The 17,549-nt window shown below is 37.9% G+C and overlaps 1 protein-coding gene across 6 annotated transcripts in view; it reads right to left on the reverse strand.

Moving 5' to 3' along the window:
* The window catches only part of SYNE2 (spectrin repeat containing nuclear envelope protein 2), a 297,352-nt gene that overhangs the window by 123,831 nt on the left and 155,972 nt on the right, over positions 1 to 17,549 (reverse strand). For all 6 annotated transcript variants that reach the window (XM_045565891.1, XM_045565887.1, XM_045565883.1 and 3 more), the window contains 8 exons: positions 15,030 to 15,352; positions 12,735 to 12,879; positions 10,809 to 11,027; positions 8,608 to 8,873; positions 6,210 to 6,378; positions 4,555 to 4,710; positions 1,927 to 2,067; positions 495 to 677 (listed from right to left, as the gene is read on the reverse strand). In XM_045565891.1, the coding sequence (XP_045421847.1) occupies positions 495 to 677; positions 1,927 to 2,067; positions 4,555 to 4,710; positions 6,210 to 6,378; positions 8,608 to 8,873; positions 10,809 to 11,027; positions 12,735 to 12,879; positions 15,030 to 15,352 (1,602 nt within the window). The remainder of the gene's footprint in view (positions 1 to 494; positions 678 to 1,926; positions 2,068 to 4,554; positions 4,711 to 6,209; positions 6,379 to 8,607; positions 8,874 to 10,808; positions 11,028 to 12,734; positions 12,880 to 15,029; positions 15,353 to 17,549) is intronic.

The following is a 17,549-nucleotide window of genomic DNA, read 5'->3' on the forward strand; positions in this document are numbered from 1 at the left end:
GGGATTGTGCTTTGTCCTATTCAGGACCTCGCCCTGTAGTTCTTCTAAGACTCGGATGCTGCCTCACTCTTGCTAGATCACATACACAACTCACCCAACCACCGCGGCCTATTTGGAACAGGGGTAGGCAGGGTATTTTGTCCCCAAATGACAGCCTTTCCATGGATGGCTCCCTCCTTGGACACTTGAGATCACTTGCTCTAAATTCCCATTACTGGTCTTCATCCATCCATTGGGAAGCCCAGTGCTTGCCTGGACTCATGACTTTCAGGTTCTTGGGTCTGCCTGCCCAGTCAGACCTCCTGTCGGCCCTTAGCATTGAAATCTGTCCCCTCAGTGCCCATGTGAGCCCACCGTGTGGCTCTAGTTTCAGGTCCTGCAACTGGCAATTCAAAGGAAACTAGCTGCCGCTGAATACATTTTTCATTTTGTTTTAAACCCATCTCAGTACAACCACATGCTATGTAGCAATAGCTATCGTATCACAGCTCTACCTTATTTAATTGCGAGGTTCTAGATTCTGCCCTCTGTGACACTTGCTGATACTGCTGGAAAGGGATCATCAAGCTATCCATCCACTCTTGAGCCTGTCCCGGGTCCTGTTCAACAATGTCGTGAACTTCAGAATCCAGCTCATTCAGCTTGGAATGCCAGAGGTCAAGCTCATCCCACATTTTCTGGAAAAGGAAATCATAAGTCAACTTGAATGAAGATGTCATAGTTCGTGGTGGTAATTCCTAGTTTTCACACAGCATATGCGTTTGTAAATGCTACCAAAACATCACAGAAACAACATCATAGACATAGTTTATTAATTTATATCCAGCAACTATTTGCGATTAAACTGAAAAACACTTATCCTGAGCTCTCCTAACTGCAACTGTATTCACTTCAGTACAAACAAGCTGTAGGGGAACAGAAAGACCCAGACATTTCTAGAAATGAATGACACAAACAAGGTCAATATGGCCCTTACCTTTCAAGAGTAATGTGGCAAACATTACATTTAGAAAAGGGCTTGGGGAAATATTTGAACCTATTTAGACCGGTATATATATGTACTTAATCTAGAAGGCAATTTTAATAACTATAAAATTAAAACTAACAAAAGAAAAATATCTGCTGACTCAGGATTAATGAAGCAGCAGAAAGCTCTAACCACAAGTATTAATATCATTAATAGCAGCAACTGCTGTTGGCTCAAGAAACCAATAGGTTAGGTTTGAATCTGAACTTGTCTATGCACAGGAAAATTTCAAAGGTAAACTATTCAATTCTTACTTAATATTTGCTTAAGAATATAACTTTGAGAAGTGGGAAAATCTAACTGGTTAACTTAGGTTCCTCTGCTTAAGAGTCCAAGATTTTATCCCAAAGTGAACCATACTCTGACCTATTTTAAAAGTCCCCAATTATATAGCATAGTTTCTTAAAATGTAGATTAGAAAAGAATCCTTTCCATATACAGGAGTTTATTTGGAAGTTAAGAGGTAAAAATATCATGTTTATGTAGTTTTACCTAAGATTTTATTACCCAAGACGTTTTATAAGGGAAATAATTTGGAATTTTTATTTTCCTTATTTTTACTTTGGCAGTCTTAAAAAAGCTGTTAATATCCTATTGAATTATTTTTTATATCAGTCTTCCCAAGATGAGATCTTTACCTTCCTTTACTTATAAAAATGCTGGTTCATAATGAGAAGCTCCCAGGAGTTTGGGTGTATGGCCACCGTGGAAAAACTGAGAATGATTCTTAAATGCACCTTTCTCTATCAAGTGTCTGAGGTGATGTCCCTGTGGATCTGGTTTAGGGTCTCTGTGCTTCAGATTAATTCCAAGAACTCACCTTGTGATGACTGATGAACAGGGGCAGGGAATGGATTAGAAATACCAAATGCTGAAGGGAGTAAAAGTTAAAATGTTACCTTTTGAATTTCTTGTGCTTTCTCAATATTTTTGCTTTTCTGCTGCAACATCTTTTCAACGTTATGAAGCCCATTGTTAATTTCTTCTATTTTTCTATTCATTACATATGATGGTGAACTTTTCAAGACTTCATTGCTTATCTGTTCCAAGGGACAAAGATGCATTTGGCTTAGAGAGGTTTCCTGCACTCTTTTCACAGGTTCTAATGACAAAAGGGGTAGTCACTCTGCTTTTACTTGTAAGAGTTGGATGAAAAAACTTCCAAACCATACTGGCTATTGTATTAATGAGAGAATAGATTAGCAGACTACTAAATGGCAGCTGTTTTTTACCTGATCTTTTAAATCCAATCTTAAAAATAAAATAAAATAAAAAATTGTTGAATGCAATCCACATATACATTACAGATATGTGCTGTGTTGGGCAAAATTATGGAGTGGACTATTTGAAACATACCCATATGGATCAAATGATATGAAAGAATTCCTGGGGGAAATTATTAAATGATCTCTCCATTTTATAACAAAATCCTCTGCACAGATCTATTTTCAATAAAACCAAACTTAATCTCAATCTGACTTAAAAAAATGTAATTCCTACCATAATACTCATTTTGGTCAAACAGCCTTCCAAAAGTAGCTATTTCTTGAGGATGCAAAGAGCTTAATTTTTCTGTGGGTGACTGTGCCTAGTGGATGTTTTCCCAGCAATTAGAAACCTAACTGCTGAACAGTGTAATGTTTTTATCTAAATGATTTTCTTAAGAAAATAATTGTGCTAGGAAAGATAATAAATGAATGTTGAATGTATCATTTTCCAAATACCTGATTAGTTTGTATTCTCGTTTTGCTATGTTGATAAGGCTTTCTCCAAATTAGGGTGGGGGACCTGCAGCCTTGGGGCCACATGTGGACTTCGGGATCCTTGAGTGCAGCCTTTTGACTGAAGTCAAATTTTACAGAACAAATCCTTTCAATGAAGGAATTTGTTCTGTTTAGTTTGGATTCGGTCAAGGGGCCACACCTGGGGATCTGTAGGGCCACATGTGGCCTTGAGGCCGCAAGTGCCCCACCCATTTTTTAGTTTTCTAAGGGAAAAAAATCCCACTATATCTGCATAACTATTGAGATTAAAACCATCCTACGTAGACAGCACACAGACATAGAAGCAGTCTACAGTCACGTGTCACGTGTCAAGGCACTAGCTGAACTTGTCCCATGAAGCCCCCAAATCCCCAGATTACAAATCCCGGACTCTATTCACAACATCAGGCTACTGATACTTTCACAGCATATTTTTATTCTACAGACCATATCACAGTCAAGATTATTAGGAAAAAATATCCCACAGTGGTCCTGTATTAGTTTATCATTGCTGGCTCTGTAACAAATTACTACAAAACAAAGCCTAATGATATTTTGGGCAGTTATTCTCTTGGTGGAAGTGTACACCGCTTAGATACATTAGGACCGATCACGAGGTAGGAAAAGTAAGTAGCCATCTGAGTTATACACAATGGTACTCTGTCCCCCAGATCCTTGAACTTCCTTTTAGACTCATCACACAATCAAAATTAGTTGTTGTTTGTTACTAATATACAAGTTCACAGCAGAAATTTTCAACCTTGAGTTTGAAACACTAATTTTGATTATTATTTTACTTTGTTAGGGATTTCACATTACGTATTCAGGAGAACAACATTTAGTTTCTCTCAAAACATTTAGTACTCTCTTAAAGTCAATAGTACATGATCCTTGAGAAAGTACCTAACAGGTTTTCTTGTGTATTAAATCAAAAACAATTGTTATAAATATACATTAGGAGTTTACATGTTTTTATACAGACTAGATTTTCCTAAGAAATCTGCTATAGAAGTTAATGACAGATTCTAGCAACTAAGCTTGAAATCTGATTTCTTGTGTGTTTACTTAAGATCTATTTTATTTATCAAGTTATGGGTATTCTAAGCTTCAGGAAAAAAAAATATAAAAATCCTTCTGTGGATGCCAGACCAAACAGAATTTTGTTCTGTTGGATAGGGGCTGCCTTTTTATAATCCAACAAAATTATCTAGCTAAGCTCCTATGTCGCCAGTACTATATTTCTCACCATTTCTTTAAATCTGGACTTTCAGGTATAAAGATTTACTCAGGTACGTTTTATGGTAATTCTGTTAACATCATCATTAAACACTGTATGCTACTAAGTGCTATTCCTAGTGAGTTACGAAATTTGTATTCTTATTGCCCTTGGTTGTAATGTCAAAATTTTCAGGGAATACATTTTAAAGCAAAGTACTATTCATCCCCAGAATTATTAAGGGGTTGTACAGTAAAAAAAAAAAAATAGGCCAAGTAAAAGATAATATATAACTATTTTAAAATGCAAGAGAAGAAAAACTAAGCATTTTGACAATTAAAAATATACAGATTATCTAATTCTGTTCTTATGTCACATATTTACAGCATCTTTATCTGAGTATTCAATACACAAAATCATCACTTAACTCTACAAAAGTTGTCATAGCTGAAATCCTGACAAACGAAAATGTGACATTAAATGACATTTGCTTCTTTATATTCATTCAACTCCATAAATAATAACACTAGTATAAATGTTACTATTACCTTCTCATCTACGTCTTCTAAGGCTTTTCTGCATTCTTCCACCTGGGATTCAATCTCTGCAGGGACTATGGTGTACATTTCAGAATACTTGATTCGTAGTTTTTCCATAATATTCTCAAAAGTTAGCTTTCCTTTTCTAAGAATGCTTTGAAGCTCCTAAAAACATTAAGAGTTTCAATACTCACAGGACTGGGGGAAAAGTTTAACTCTGAAAAGTGAAAGCAGTTTTCCAGCACAACCTTATGATTTAAAGGAGCACACTTTGCATGACAAAACCTCACTATTGATACAAGCTGATTAAGCCTGAGAGATCCTCAGTTTAGTCAGATGATGCTTTCTAATTTGTAAGAATTAAACCCGATATCTCTTCATAATGTCACACCATTGTGGAGAAAAGACATTACAACATCTCCTGCTTCTAAAGTACCTCTAGGATTTAACTATATCTCAGTAGCAGTCCTGATCTAAAAAGCTGCAAGTAGCAAAAAGTTTCAAAGAAGTTTTTTGTTGTTGTTATTAACTTGTTACTATTTCTATTTCTTCCTGCATTATCATCACAATGATTCAAGGCCACTAAAAGCCCCATGCTTAGAGCAGAAGTGTCTGCTTTCATGTAATTAGACAGGCCAGCAGAGCTCCACTTCTTTCAAAAGGGAGGGTTCTAGTTCCATGCAAAGAATGTAGGTTTCAGGAGATAAAAACAAACCTGAACAAATAGTCTATTGGTTGTGGCCTAGAAACAAAATCTGATCTACCTTCTCCTGCAGTAATTATAAAGCAGAAACTTGTTTGTTTGGGAAAGTTTCCCAAAGATCAAGTGGAAAAATACTTCTTGACTTTACTGTGGCTTTTTTGTTGTTTTGTTTTTTACAGTAGCTGTCCAGTAGCATTATTTGTGTTAATGGACTGAGTCACTGCGCTAAAGAAATGATTACAATTTTAAAAGACTCCATGAAGTGTCACTGTTTTCCCTTTCAGAATCCTCAGCAGAGAACAGATCTAAAGAGGGAAAGTTAGAGAAGTGTCATCCTGTTCATCTAGACCTAGCCCAGGAGGACAGGTCAGAGCTACACTTCAATTCAGAGCTTCAATTCAGCTACTTTAATTCAGAGCTACACTTAGACGGTTCCCAATGAAGACTGCTTCTGTGAATAAGTTTCATTTTCAACATTAATATGCAAAAGTTCTGGTTAACAACAGCAGGCAACTTTTGAATCAACTTCCAATGTTATTTTTGGCTGTCACCATTGGAATGGAATGAGAGAAGAAATCATTCTGAAGAAATTAGTTCCCAAATGACCTTTAGGTGGTACATAGCCCCTTAACAGAGATAAAACATCACATCCTACATTAACTAACATGCTACTGAAGAGTGGTCTGGGCCCTCTGTTCACCAAACACACTTGAACATGTTTGAAAAAAGGCTGCTTGGTCCCAGCCTGGTCTTAGCTATGCTCTCTGCTCTCCAACCACACTGATCTTCACCAATGGCTCTGCCCGCATCATGCCACAGGGCCTTTGCATGTGCTTTTCTCTCCTCTGGACCACTCCTCCAACCTTAGTCACTGAGTTACCTGTGCCCTAAGGACTTTGCATACAAGATTGCATATTGTGTACCTGCATCAGCCACATTCATTAGTTCATTCCTCACTTACCTCAAACTCTTCTGCCTTTTCTGGGTAGTCCTGTAATGCCATATTTTGGAAAGAAGTTGTAGTTTGTTGAAATAAATTCTTCAAAGCAATTATTTCTTTTGAGAAGGAATGTCTTTCTTGGATTTCAGCCTCTATCAATTCCTTATGTTTTTGTACTTTCTGAAAAAGCCTAAAAGAGAGCATCGGAATGTAATTGTTTCTCTATCCTGCTCTCTTTGAAATAGTTTTAGTTCAACAATTAACAAAATGTCTGAATAGTTCATAAAAGACGATTTCCCCCCCCAAGAGAATAGTACCAGTTTTCAATGATTTATGTACCATATATACATATATATATCAAATTCTATCACTCAATCAAAAACCTCTCCAAACCTTTCATCCCCAAATATCCTCTTTTCATTGTACATTCTAATTGCCATCTCTGTCCTCTGTTTTCCTCCATCTAATCCCTGAGATCAAATTAAAATGACTTAGAGGTGTGAATGGAGCCGTGGGGTGGGCTCCTGGGGACAGCCAACCCCTCTAGCCTTTTCTCCCCAGCTGACCCTTTTTGCTGTGGAACAAATACCAGAAGAGGCATTTAAGTGGGTAAAATCTTTCCTGAGGGTTATTTGGTAAGTATTGTGACATAATAAGAAATATATCTTTGGTCCCTGCCCCAGTTCTTGAGACAGAGCTCTTAATACCCTTATACACAGGGATGCTAGAAAAATCTTTTGTTCTATTATTTGGTCTTCGACGCCAGTCCCTGACACAGAGCTCCTAAGACCTCCGTAATTTCCTGAGTGGTAGGAGCATCTTTTGTTCTAATGAGGCGACTCTTGGTGGGCTCTTGGATAGTCTCAAAAGGGGGGTTGGTTGCTAGGGAAACCAGCCATGTGATTAGAGCATTGGAACTTTCAGTACTACCCCCACTACACACATACACACACACACCCAACGCCAAGGAGGGGACTGGAGCTGAAGGCTGAGCTGATCACCAGGCCGATGATGTAATCAATCATGACTCCGGTGCCTCCATAAAAAACCAAAAAGACAGGGTTTGGAAAGCGTCTGGATGGCTGAACACACGGAGGTGCCTGGAGGGTGGCCCACCACCCAGAGAGAGCAGGAAGCTCTGCACTCCTTCCCCCACACTGTGCCCAACGCATCTCTTCAATCTGCTTATCTGCATCCTTTACTAATAAACCAGGAAACATTAGTAAAGCGTTTTCCTGAGTTCTGTGAGCTGCTCTAGCAAATTAATTGAACCCAAGGGAAGTGTCAAAGGAATCCTTGATTTAAAGGAAACAACCCCACACGTCTGGTGTCAGAAGTGTTGTGTGCATGGTGTGTAAGAACAGAGAGAAAAAACAGTTGGCTTTTTCTTTAGAGGATCTCTGGCCCTAAAATTATTATATCTTTTGGCCCAGTGATTCTATTTCTCAGTATCTTTCTCAATGAATTAATCACAGATGCAGATAGAGATTCTACTGTAAGAACATTTAATGTAGTGTTTTTATAAAAGTAAAAAAATCACATATGATTTAAAGGTTCTTTATTAGGGGTTTCTTTAAATACATTATAGCACATCCTCCTGGTAGAATAGTATATAGCTAGCTATGTTTAAAAAGAACATTTAACGGCATAGGAAGACAAACATGATATGTTGATAAATTATTCAGCAGAATACCAAACAGTATAATTACTAGGATCTCAATTAATTTAAAAACAAAACCATAGTACAAAAGAGGAGAAAAAAGTGGCAGTGGTTGTTGCTGAGTGGTGAGATTAAGGTAGGTTTTTATATTAATCTTTGTAACTTTCACAATCTCCAACTTTCCCATAACGACTATGTATTACTAAATTAGAAAAACCAACAAAAAAAGAAATTTGAAGGATATCACCCTCAGTAATGCCAGGATGGAAATGTGTGCCAGTTTTAATTACAGTTATTAATTTTTTCCATACCCTTTTATTTTTTATTTTTAGAGGCAGGGTCTTACTCTGTTGCCTAGGCTAGAGGTCAGTGGCATGATCATGGCTCATTGCAACCTGAAACTCCTGAGCTAAAGTAATCCCCCTGCCTCAGCCTCCCCAGTAGGACTATAGGTATGTGCCACTACGCCCAGCAAAACTTTTTTCTTTTTAGAGACGGGGTCTTGCTATGTTGCCCAGGCTAATCTCAAACTCCTGGCCTCAAACGATCCTCCTGCCTTGGCCTCCCAAAGTGCTGGGAACACAGGTGTGAGCCACCACACCTGGCCTGTTTTCCAACCCTTTTTATACCTATCAGTGTCTTCACTCAACTCGGTTGGATCATTTGCCATTAGTCTACAATATTTTTATATTTTCAAAATTTAATATTTTCTAACTTTTGAGCTATATAATATTTATGATAATTTTTCATAAATCTTACTTGCTGCATCGCTCTTGCATAGACATAATCTCCTGATATGCTGGAACAGGCTCCACTGCCCCTAAGCCTTCAGGAACATTCTGGATATTTTTGATGCGCTGGAGAAGTAGGTTCAGTGACAGCTGCTGCTTATCCACACTCTCCTCATATTGGCGTAAACAGTCTAGCACATCAGACAGCTCCTCTGTGGTGGCTGCTTCTTTTGTTTTGGAAATTTCAGGGAGTTCTTCCTGGAGATTATCTAAAATAATTGCTTCTCGTTCGATCTAATTCAACAAAAAACCAAAAAAAGAGGTGAAATAAGGAAAAATATACTCTTACCATTTCAGGACCTGAAACATACCTGGGCACCCATAATCTTTGTAGAATCTCTCCTCAAAGCGTTGCTCGTGTCATAGCCTAGTTCAAAGTAATACTTGTTTTCCTGTAGCTGGGAATATTAGTCCTCTGCTATTAGAACCCAATAGTTCCCAGCCTTTGCTCATATAGAAGTGTGATTAAAATGAAGTATTTTTATTGTGGGGTAAAGGAAACGCTGTTGAAAATTTTCATAAATAATTTATTTGTCCTTCAGATTTCAGTTGGATAAAACAGTATTTTTCCTGAGATGAGCATAAGGTGGTTAGAACAAGCTCCACCAAACTGCCGTCACCATGTATAAAAGGTTGGGAAACTACTGGAAACAGAGAATTTTTTCTGCAGGTCTCTTCCTTCACTTCCAATTCCTATATGCTGAAAAAGTCAGTCCAGTAGGTCCTCATGACCATGATCCCTACCAAAGTGGAAGCAGCCTGAATTATTGAACCGATCAAAGTGTTTGTCAACCACTGGTATGTACAGAACCCAGAAATACATAACCTGATGCATCACATATCCGGAAACTAGGAGTTCCACAGCCCCCAAACTCAGAGTGAAGACACAGAAAAAGGTATCAAAGGCCCCTGAATCAGATTGTTCTTACACCTCTCCTCAAACCCTCTGGGCCTCCCTTCCGCTGCATCGCTCCTTAGCATAGTTTGCCCTAGTGTGATGTTAACGCTCCTGTTCTATGTTCAGAGTCACGGATCTTGCAATGTCGACATTACGGAATATCACACTGGTCAACTGTGTTTATAATATGCTAATTGAGACAGTGATCAAGGACCTGGATGTCCAGTAAGATGCACCAGAGGGTAGGAAATAATGCCTGTGAGAACTCAGGAACCTGAGCATCGGTTAAGTTTCCAGGGGCCCAGTAGTCTGGGGCATCCCATGGCTTCTCCTCTAAGATAAGGTCAAGTTGTTCAATCTTGTGGCTCTATTGCTAAGAAATTGTGGCTCTATTGCTAAGAAAGAGACACAGCCCTGGATGGGCCTCTGGGGTTTCAGAAGCAGTCTCTGTTATACTTGGGATTATTGCTCAGATCCATCTCTCAGAAGGCTGCCGATGCTGGGGAGGCCTAGAGAAGAGGCACTGCAGCAGGTGGGCTGCACTATAAGTGGCCGTGCCCATGGGCCATAGGATCCAGCTGGGTTCCCAATTGCTAGAATACATGGGTACAGGTGTCGACTGGCCCCTCTCCGAGAGACCCAGTTAGGAAATGTGTGCCTCCCATTTCCTCAAACCTATGTTCAGTTGGACTAGAAGGCCCATTTCTCAGACAGACACTACACTTCCACTAGGGAATGAGATAAGGGTCATTTTGTGCCCTGCTGCTGAAAACCAGCATGCAAATAAAGGAAGTGCTACACTGACAGGTAATCATGCACCTAGGGTTCCCAATACGCATTAGGGTTGAAAGGATAATGTCTGTAACCCAGGACTGAAAGGGGCATCTCCTCCTGCTTCCAGGCCCTGTGAGAATCACAAACAGGAAGCTGCAGCAATCACACCCAAGAGTGCAGCGACCAACGGCTGCTTCAGTTCACTTGTTTTCACAATAAAGATTTTAAAGCTTGAACTAGCAAGTGGTTACTTATTTATAAGAATTATTTGCTATCCCAAAAAAAGCCACTCATAAAAAATGTAAATAACTTCTTAGAGACTATTTTAATAGGGCCTGACCACTATAAATATTTCTGTGTAATGTCTACGTGACAGGCATAAATGGTACAGAGGTTGAGGTCTTGTGTTGTATAAAAACAAGGTATAGTAACAAAACAATTTAAAAAACATTTGTTAGGAAGCAATACGGTTTGGCTGTTGAAAATGAAGCACTCACTTCTTCACTGACAAATTTCCACTCCCGCTTCAGGTCTTCACACCACATCTCCCATTCTTTAGCGGCTTCCAGCAAGCTCAGCCATTTCGCCCACAGAGCAGACAGAGTTCGGAGCAAACACACGCCGTTGTCTTCTGTGCACCTCGGTCTCAAGTGTCTGAGGGCCCGTCGCAGTTTCATCAACTCTTCGTTAATTGATATAAGATTTGACACCAAGGCCTTAAGAAAGAAAAGAAAAAGGAGGGACATAATGTCTATTATTCGTTCTGAAACTTATAAACTATTGTAAATCTTGAACAATCAATGATTTTAGTCTTCCATAAATATTACATAATCCATTTCTTGTCCTTTTGGAAGTCAGTTTGGGCCAGATGAGAATTATCTACGTATTATTGTATTCTGCATGAATTTGGGACTATGGGGACAAATAATGACCCATAAACCAATATTGCCGAGTAAGAATGTATCTTCAAAAGTAAATATTCTAGAAGTATAGTAGTCCTCCCTTATCTATGATTTTGTTTTCCAAGGTTTCAGTTATCCATATCAACTGTAGCCCAAAAATATTAAATGAAAAATTCCAGAAGTAAACAATTCATAAGCTTTAAATGGTGCATTGGTCTGAGTAGGATCATAACACCCTATGCCATCCTGCTCCGTGCCACCCGGGACATCAATTATCCCTTTGTCCAGTGTCTACACACTGTTCCCCATTTGTTAGGCATGTTGTAGCCTTCCTGGTCATCAGATCAGCTGTTTCCAGTGCTGTGTTCACGGTCAATGGTAGCCTCACACTACCTCACAACGCCTATGTCATTCACCTCAATTCATCTCATTAGGTAGGCATTTTATCATCTTACATCATCATGAGAAGGCTGAGAACAGGACAATAAGATATTTTGAGAGAGAGAGATCACATTCACATAACATTTATTATAGTATATTATTATAATTTATATTTTATTATTAGTTATTATTGCATTTTTTTTGTTTTTGTCTTGAGACAGGGTCCTGCTCTGTCACCCAGGCTGGAGTGCAGTGGCACAATCATAGCTCACTGCAGCCTCAAACTCCTGGCCTCAAGCAATCCTCCCACCTCAATCTCCCAAAGTGCTGGTACTACAGGTGTGTGCCTAGTTGTTGTTGCTGTGAATCTCTTACTGTGCCTAATTTATAAATTTAACTTTATCATAGGTATGTATAGGAGGAAACATAGTCTATTGAGGGTTCAGTACAATCCACAGTTTCAGGTACCCATTGGGGGTCTTGGAATGTATCCTCCGTGGATAACAGGGGACTACTACACATTTTGTTATTTTAACATAAGTCTCTTCTGACAGTGCTTTTATTTTAAAAAGTCTCATATTTTACTAAGTAGGTTATTTGCATAATACTTCCTGTATCAAACAAACACAATATTAAAGGGTTTTTTGTTTGTTCAGTTTTGGTTTTGGTAGATGTTAAGTATAGCTAATTTAGAATGCCTTCATCCAAATCCTAATAACATAATACCACAGATCCTAACAGATGAAAATAAGCAAAAAGTAAAATGTTTAATAACAGAGTCTAAGAAGTAACCACAATTTGGAGCTTGTGACAGTACGTGCTCAGTGGACAGCAAGGCTCGGTAGCTGCTCCAGCCGCGTCCCTCAGAGTAACGCGCAAGGTGGAGCTTTACAAAGGCCATCCATGAGGACAGGACAGTATTGGGGACGAGTGTCCTGTGAATCCAATTAACTAAATCTCTCAGAACCACTGCTTCATTTTTTTCCCTCTGGCTTTTGGGCTGAGGAATTTTCAGGGGTGTACAACTCAGTCTGAAGATTTCTGTGGGTCGTAACAGAGCCACATTCTCTTCTGCCTCCACCTGTTCGTTCTGCCCATTTTTTGCACACAGACTTACTGGAGACTTGCAAATACTATTACCTTGCTCTGTTCCAAGCGCTCTAAAGCTTCTTTGTAAGACACTGGCAATGGAGACATGGACTGCCCAAGAACTGCTTCCATTTTGCTGAGGTTAGTGCAAATTTTCTGTTCAATTTTTCTATAGCATTGGTAATTCTCGAGATGTCTAATGAGGCACAGTTAGAAAAAAAATGATATTAAATCATATTCAACACAATATTCTAAACTTCCCAGAATAGATTCTCCACATTTAATTTCTTTAAAAAAGATAGGATAACTTTCTTTTTTGCTATTCAATGCATTTTATAAATTTTCATTAACTACTCATCCCCAAAGAGACCTGCATATGGCTTTAAATGCAAACTTTAACAGGCAGGTAGGGCTGTCCTCAAAATGCCAAATTGGAGAGATTTTTTTTTTTAAAAAGTTCACTTCAGTAAAATGAAAACTGCATTCTTAAATACACTAATGAGCTGTAAATTAGTACAATTCTTATAGAAAACCACTTAGTCCCCGAAAAGTGCCCATATCTTTTGACCCATTAATTCTTTTTTTTCTTTCTTTCTTTTTTTAATTTTAGAGACATGATCTCGCTCTTGCTCTGGCTGGTCTTAAACTCCTGAACTCAAGTGATCCTCCTGGCCCCCCAGGGTGCTAGTATTATAGGCGTGAGCCACTGGCCCAGCCTTGACCCATTAATTCAACTTCTGCAATTTACCTTAAGGAATTAATCCTAAACATAAGGAATTTATACTAAACATGATACAAACTTTTTATTCATTAGAGTATTAATTAAAATAGCAAAAATTAGAATACCCTTTAAATCTAACAAAAGATGTGATAAAGCAAATTAAAACAATCCATTACTTAAATATTACATAGCAATTATAATTACTTTTATAAAGTATTTGCTATAAGGAAAATAATGTTATGAAGTAAAAAAAAATTTATATTTTATATATGGCATATTAAGATAGATTTAAAAACACTATAAAATTATATATACAAAATAGACACAGCCTAAATCTCCCATTGAAAGTAATTAAAAATTTTGTATAAAATATATTTTTTAAAAAACAATTCTTAAGACATAGGAATAAACAGGCAAGGAATTGAGGCCTCAAACTCTGTAAAATGAAAATACACAGAAATAAGCAAGGCTGTAGGGCCAGTTTTTGCCTTGGGGACATTTGAGTTTCAGTTTTCTTTGCTTCCTCCTGGAATGTGAAGGACAGACCATAAAGTCTGGAGCCAACCCCAGAATGGGTATCTAACAGGAAACCTCCTCTGTAAAGATGTTTGTAACACACATAACTATAAGGGACTTGTCTCTATAAAATAAATTCCTACAATTTATTGGAATTATTTAGAAAAAGACAACCAACAAAATTGTGTAAAGGCTTGAATAAGCATTTTATAGAAGAGGAAATATGAATGACCAATAAACATTCAAAAAAGAGATCAAACTCATTAGTAGTAATAGAAATGCAAACTAAAACCACAATGCAATACCACTTCTTACTCACCAGACTGGTAAAAATTAAGTCTCACAATATCAACTGTTGGCAAGGACATGGGACAACTAGAATACTTATATACGACGGGCTTAAGTGGAAATTGGCAAAATAATTCGGTGTTAACAATTTAAGATGTGCATATCTTTCGACCCAGCAATCATACTCCTAGATATATACCCAAAGGAAGCTATTATATTCAAAAATGTTCCTAAGTAGCCCTGTTTTTGAAGGCAAAAACTGGAAACAATTCAAATGTCCATCAATAGCTGGGGAAATGAATTTTACTACCAAAAATAACATGAGTAAACCTCAGGGTCATAATGATGAGTTTGAAAAAATGAAGTGATAGAAGAATACACACACTAGGGGCTAGTTCAAAATCATGAAAACAGGACACACAAACACATAGTAGCAATACAGCAAAAGCCAGGGAAATGGTAAATATAAAATTTAGGATAATGGTTACTTCTGACAGGAGAGGGAAGGAGCACATAAGAGAATACAAATTAATCATGCTTATGCTTATCTTTGAAACTCTGGTTACAAAGATGTTTGTTCCATCGCTATTCTTTATACCATATACGTACTTTTATAAACAATCTGTTGTAGGCACTCAATATTAAATAAGAAAAAAGAAAAGAAATACAATAAAATATCTACCATGGTTCTCTTTAAATAGTAATTTTTTTTTTACTTTTTTGTATTTTCCAAATTATCTTTAATGCATGCATTTTAATTATAAAGGAAAAAAACCCCTATTTAATGTTCCTAAAGCATTACATTGAGAAAGAAGACCTACCTTTCTCCCTCAGCTTTCTGTACTTTGACAGCTTCCTTCATGGCTGAGCTCTTAGAAACTATTTCCTGTAAAGTACACTGAAGCTGTAGCTTGGCTTCAGGGCTGGATATAGCTCCCAATTTCTCGGTCAGGTCCTGGATGTCTGCTATTGTGGATTCCAATTCCTCTTGTTTCCTAAGAGGCATCTCTAGCGATTCTTCTGGATTATCAAGGTCCACTCTATGGGATGCGATGATGGCTTCAAGGGAAGCGATGATCTCTGACGCCCTGGTGACCTCCTCTTTATAGCGTGTTAAATTTTCATAAGCATCATTCAAGGCATTCTGGCGAATAGGAGATGAAATGTTGTGACAAAATTGTCAAACTTTTGGAATTTTTGTCATGCTTGAATTTTTGTGGTGCATTCACAATATGTCTCTGAGTTTTTTAAGACTTAGCATTCTCATGCTTGCAGTTTGACACTACTTGAACAACTTTTTTGTCTGCATAAGGAAAAATTGTTTCCAGATTTTCTAAGAAATCTAATCTAAATTCAAAATAACATCTCATGGATCATGTCTACCGATTTATGTTCCTGCTCCAAAATTCTCATACTAGACTATGAATTATATAAAACAACTGAATATGTTTAATGTATACAACCTTAATCAATATTTGTGAACAAATGAAAATAAACAAAAAACGCCAGACCACTGATGTTTTAAAATTAATGGCTCTGCCACTAATTTTAGTTTGGGTACATCACTGAATGCCTCCAGACCTCAGTCTTCTCATTGAAATAACAATTTATTTAAAGGTCCATTCTAGTCTAGGTCTAATCCTAATATTTTGGGGATTTATGTACTTTGTTTCTTGAAATCGTATTAATACCAAGTAGAGAGTATTCCAATTATTCATTTGTTACAAACGTTCTTAAAGATTACATTAGGTTCATAACACAACTTTATATTTCTGTGGTATTTATACCTATATCAAAATATTTCAAATATATTATCTAATAATAACTCTTTGAATTAGAGAAGGAAGTTAATTTCTCCATTATATAAATTTAATGCGACAAATCTGAAAACACTACATAAGGCATTATATTCAGCACACTGTGAATTCCAATGATGCCTAAAATACCTACCCTACTATCAGAAGGAAAAGAAGGGAAGTATGTTGGAGTTGCTCTTCAACGGGGATCAGCAAACAATCACAACTACCCAACTCTGCTGTTGCTAACATCAAAGCAACCATATTCAATGCACAAACAAATGGGCATGGATGTATTCCAATAAAGCTTTATTTATAAAAACAGGTACTGTGGGCAGTGAAAGGATGGCCTTGCTAATAAACAGAGAAAAATAAACTATCTAACTCACTGTCTCTAACCACAGGGACCTTAACCAGCTGTCCTTAAGATTAATCACAGGGGTCTTAACTTCCTGTCTTTTAACCACCCAAAGAGACTGTTTTATGGCATTTGAAAAGAGCTGAGAAGACAGAAGGGTTGTGTAAATCCTCCCCCTTTACATTCCCAGACCAGTCTGGCCAGACCATATTCCAGAGGAGACTGATAAGACTGCTCTCAACAGTCTCAAGGAGAAGTAACATCTCACAGCTGTCTCCTGCTAATCAGTCCACAGCAACACATTTTTTTTCTTTTTTCCCCTTTTTCCTCATAAAAATTCTGAGCCCCTTAGCCTTGGGGCTGACATTTCCCCTTTTTTTCTTTTGGGTGTCGCGCCTTTCCTCTTTCTCTCTCTCTCTCTTTCCCTTCTCTCTCTTTCTCGCTTTCCCTCTCTGCCCCAAGAAAGTAAAATAAACTTTTTACTTCTTTCTATCCTAATCTTTGTGTTGAGAATTCTTTCTCCATCTGCATCATGAGCCCCCACTCTACCAGGCAGGATTTGGCCCATGGGTGTTGATCTGATGGCCTCTGCCCTAGAATCAGACAGATCTTAATTAGAATCCTGGTTCTGTGACTGTTGCAAGACCCTCCGAAAAACCTTCATGTCTCTAAACTTCAATTTCCTTATATTTAAACAGGGTTAATAACAGCATCCACCTCAAAGAGTCGCTATAAAGATTCATAAACAGAAAATCACAGCATCAGGCACCTGTGAAGAGCTGACTCCACAGATTATTCATTAAGGAAATTTCTTGCTCACCTCCCATAAGCAAGGACAAGCAAACTGTACCTATGTCTAGCACCTAAAACTAAAGCCTACTGATTCTACACTAATAAAAAATTACACATTTATCTTACAGGCAACAAACAGAACTGGAGACAAGACAGAATCAGGCATTCTTCCACCTACGCAGGGACATCTACATAATTGACACTTCCTTCACTCCCTTATTTTATATAAAATGTAGATTTCTTGGGCCTCACAAGAATGTAGCCACTACCTCATCAGCCACTCCCACCACCCCCTGGCTTCTTCCCTCTCTCTATATGCCTTTAAAATGCTGATGGCTCCAACCTCCCTTTGGGAAAAACAGCCACGGTTTGTCTGCAGTTCATGTTTTTTCCCC

This window comes from Lemur catta, chromosome 1 (genome assembly GCF_020740605.2).
Source record: "Lemur catta isolate mLemCat1 chromosome 1, mLemCat1.pri, whole genome shotgun sequence".
NCBI lineage: Eukaryota > Metazoa > Chordata > Mammalia > Primates > Lemuridae > Lemur > Lemur catta.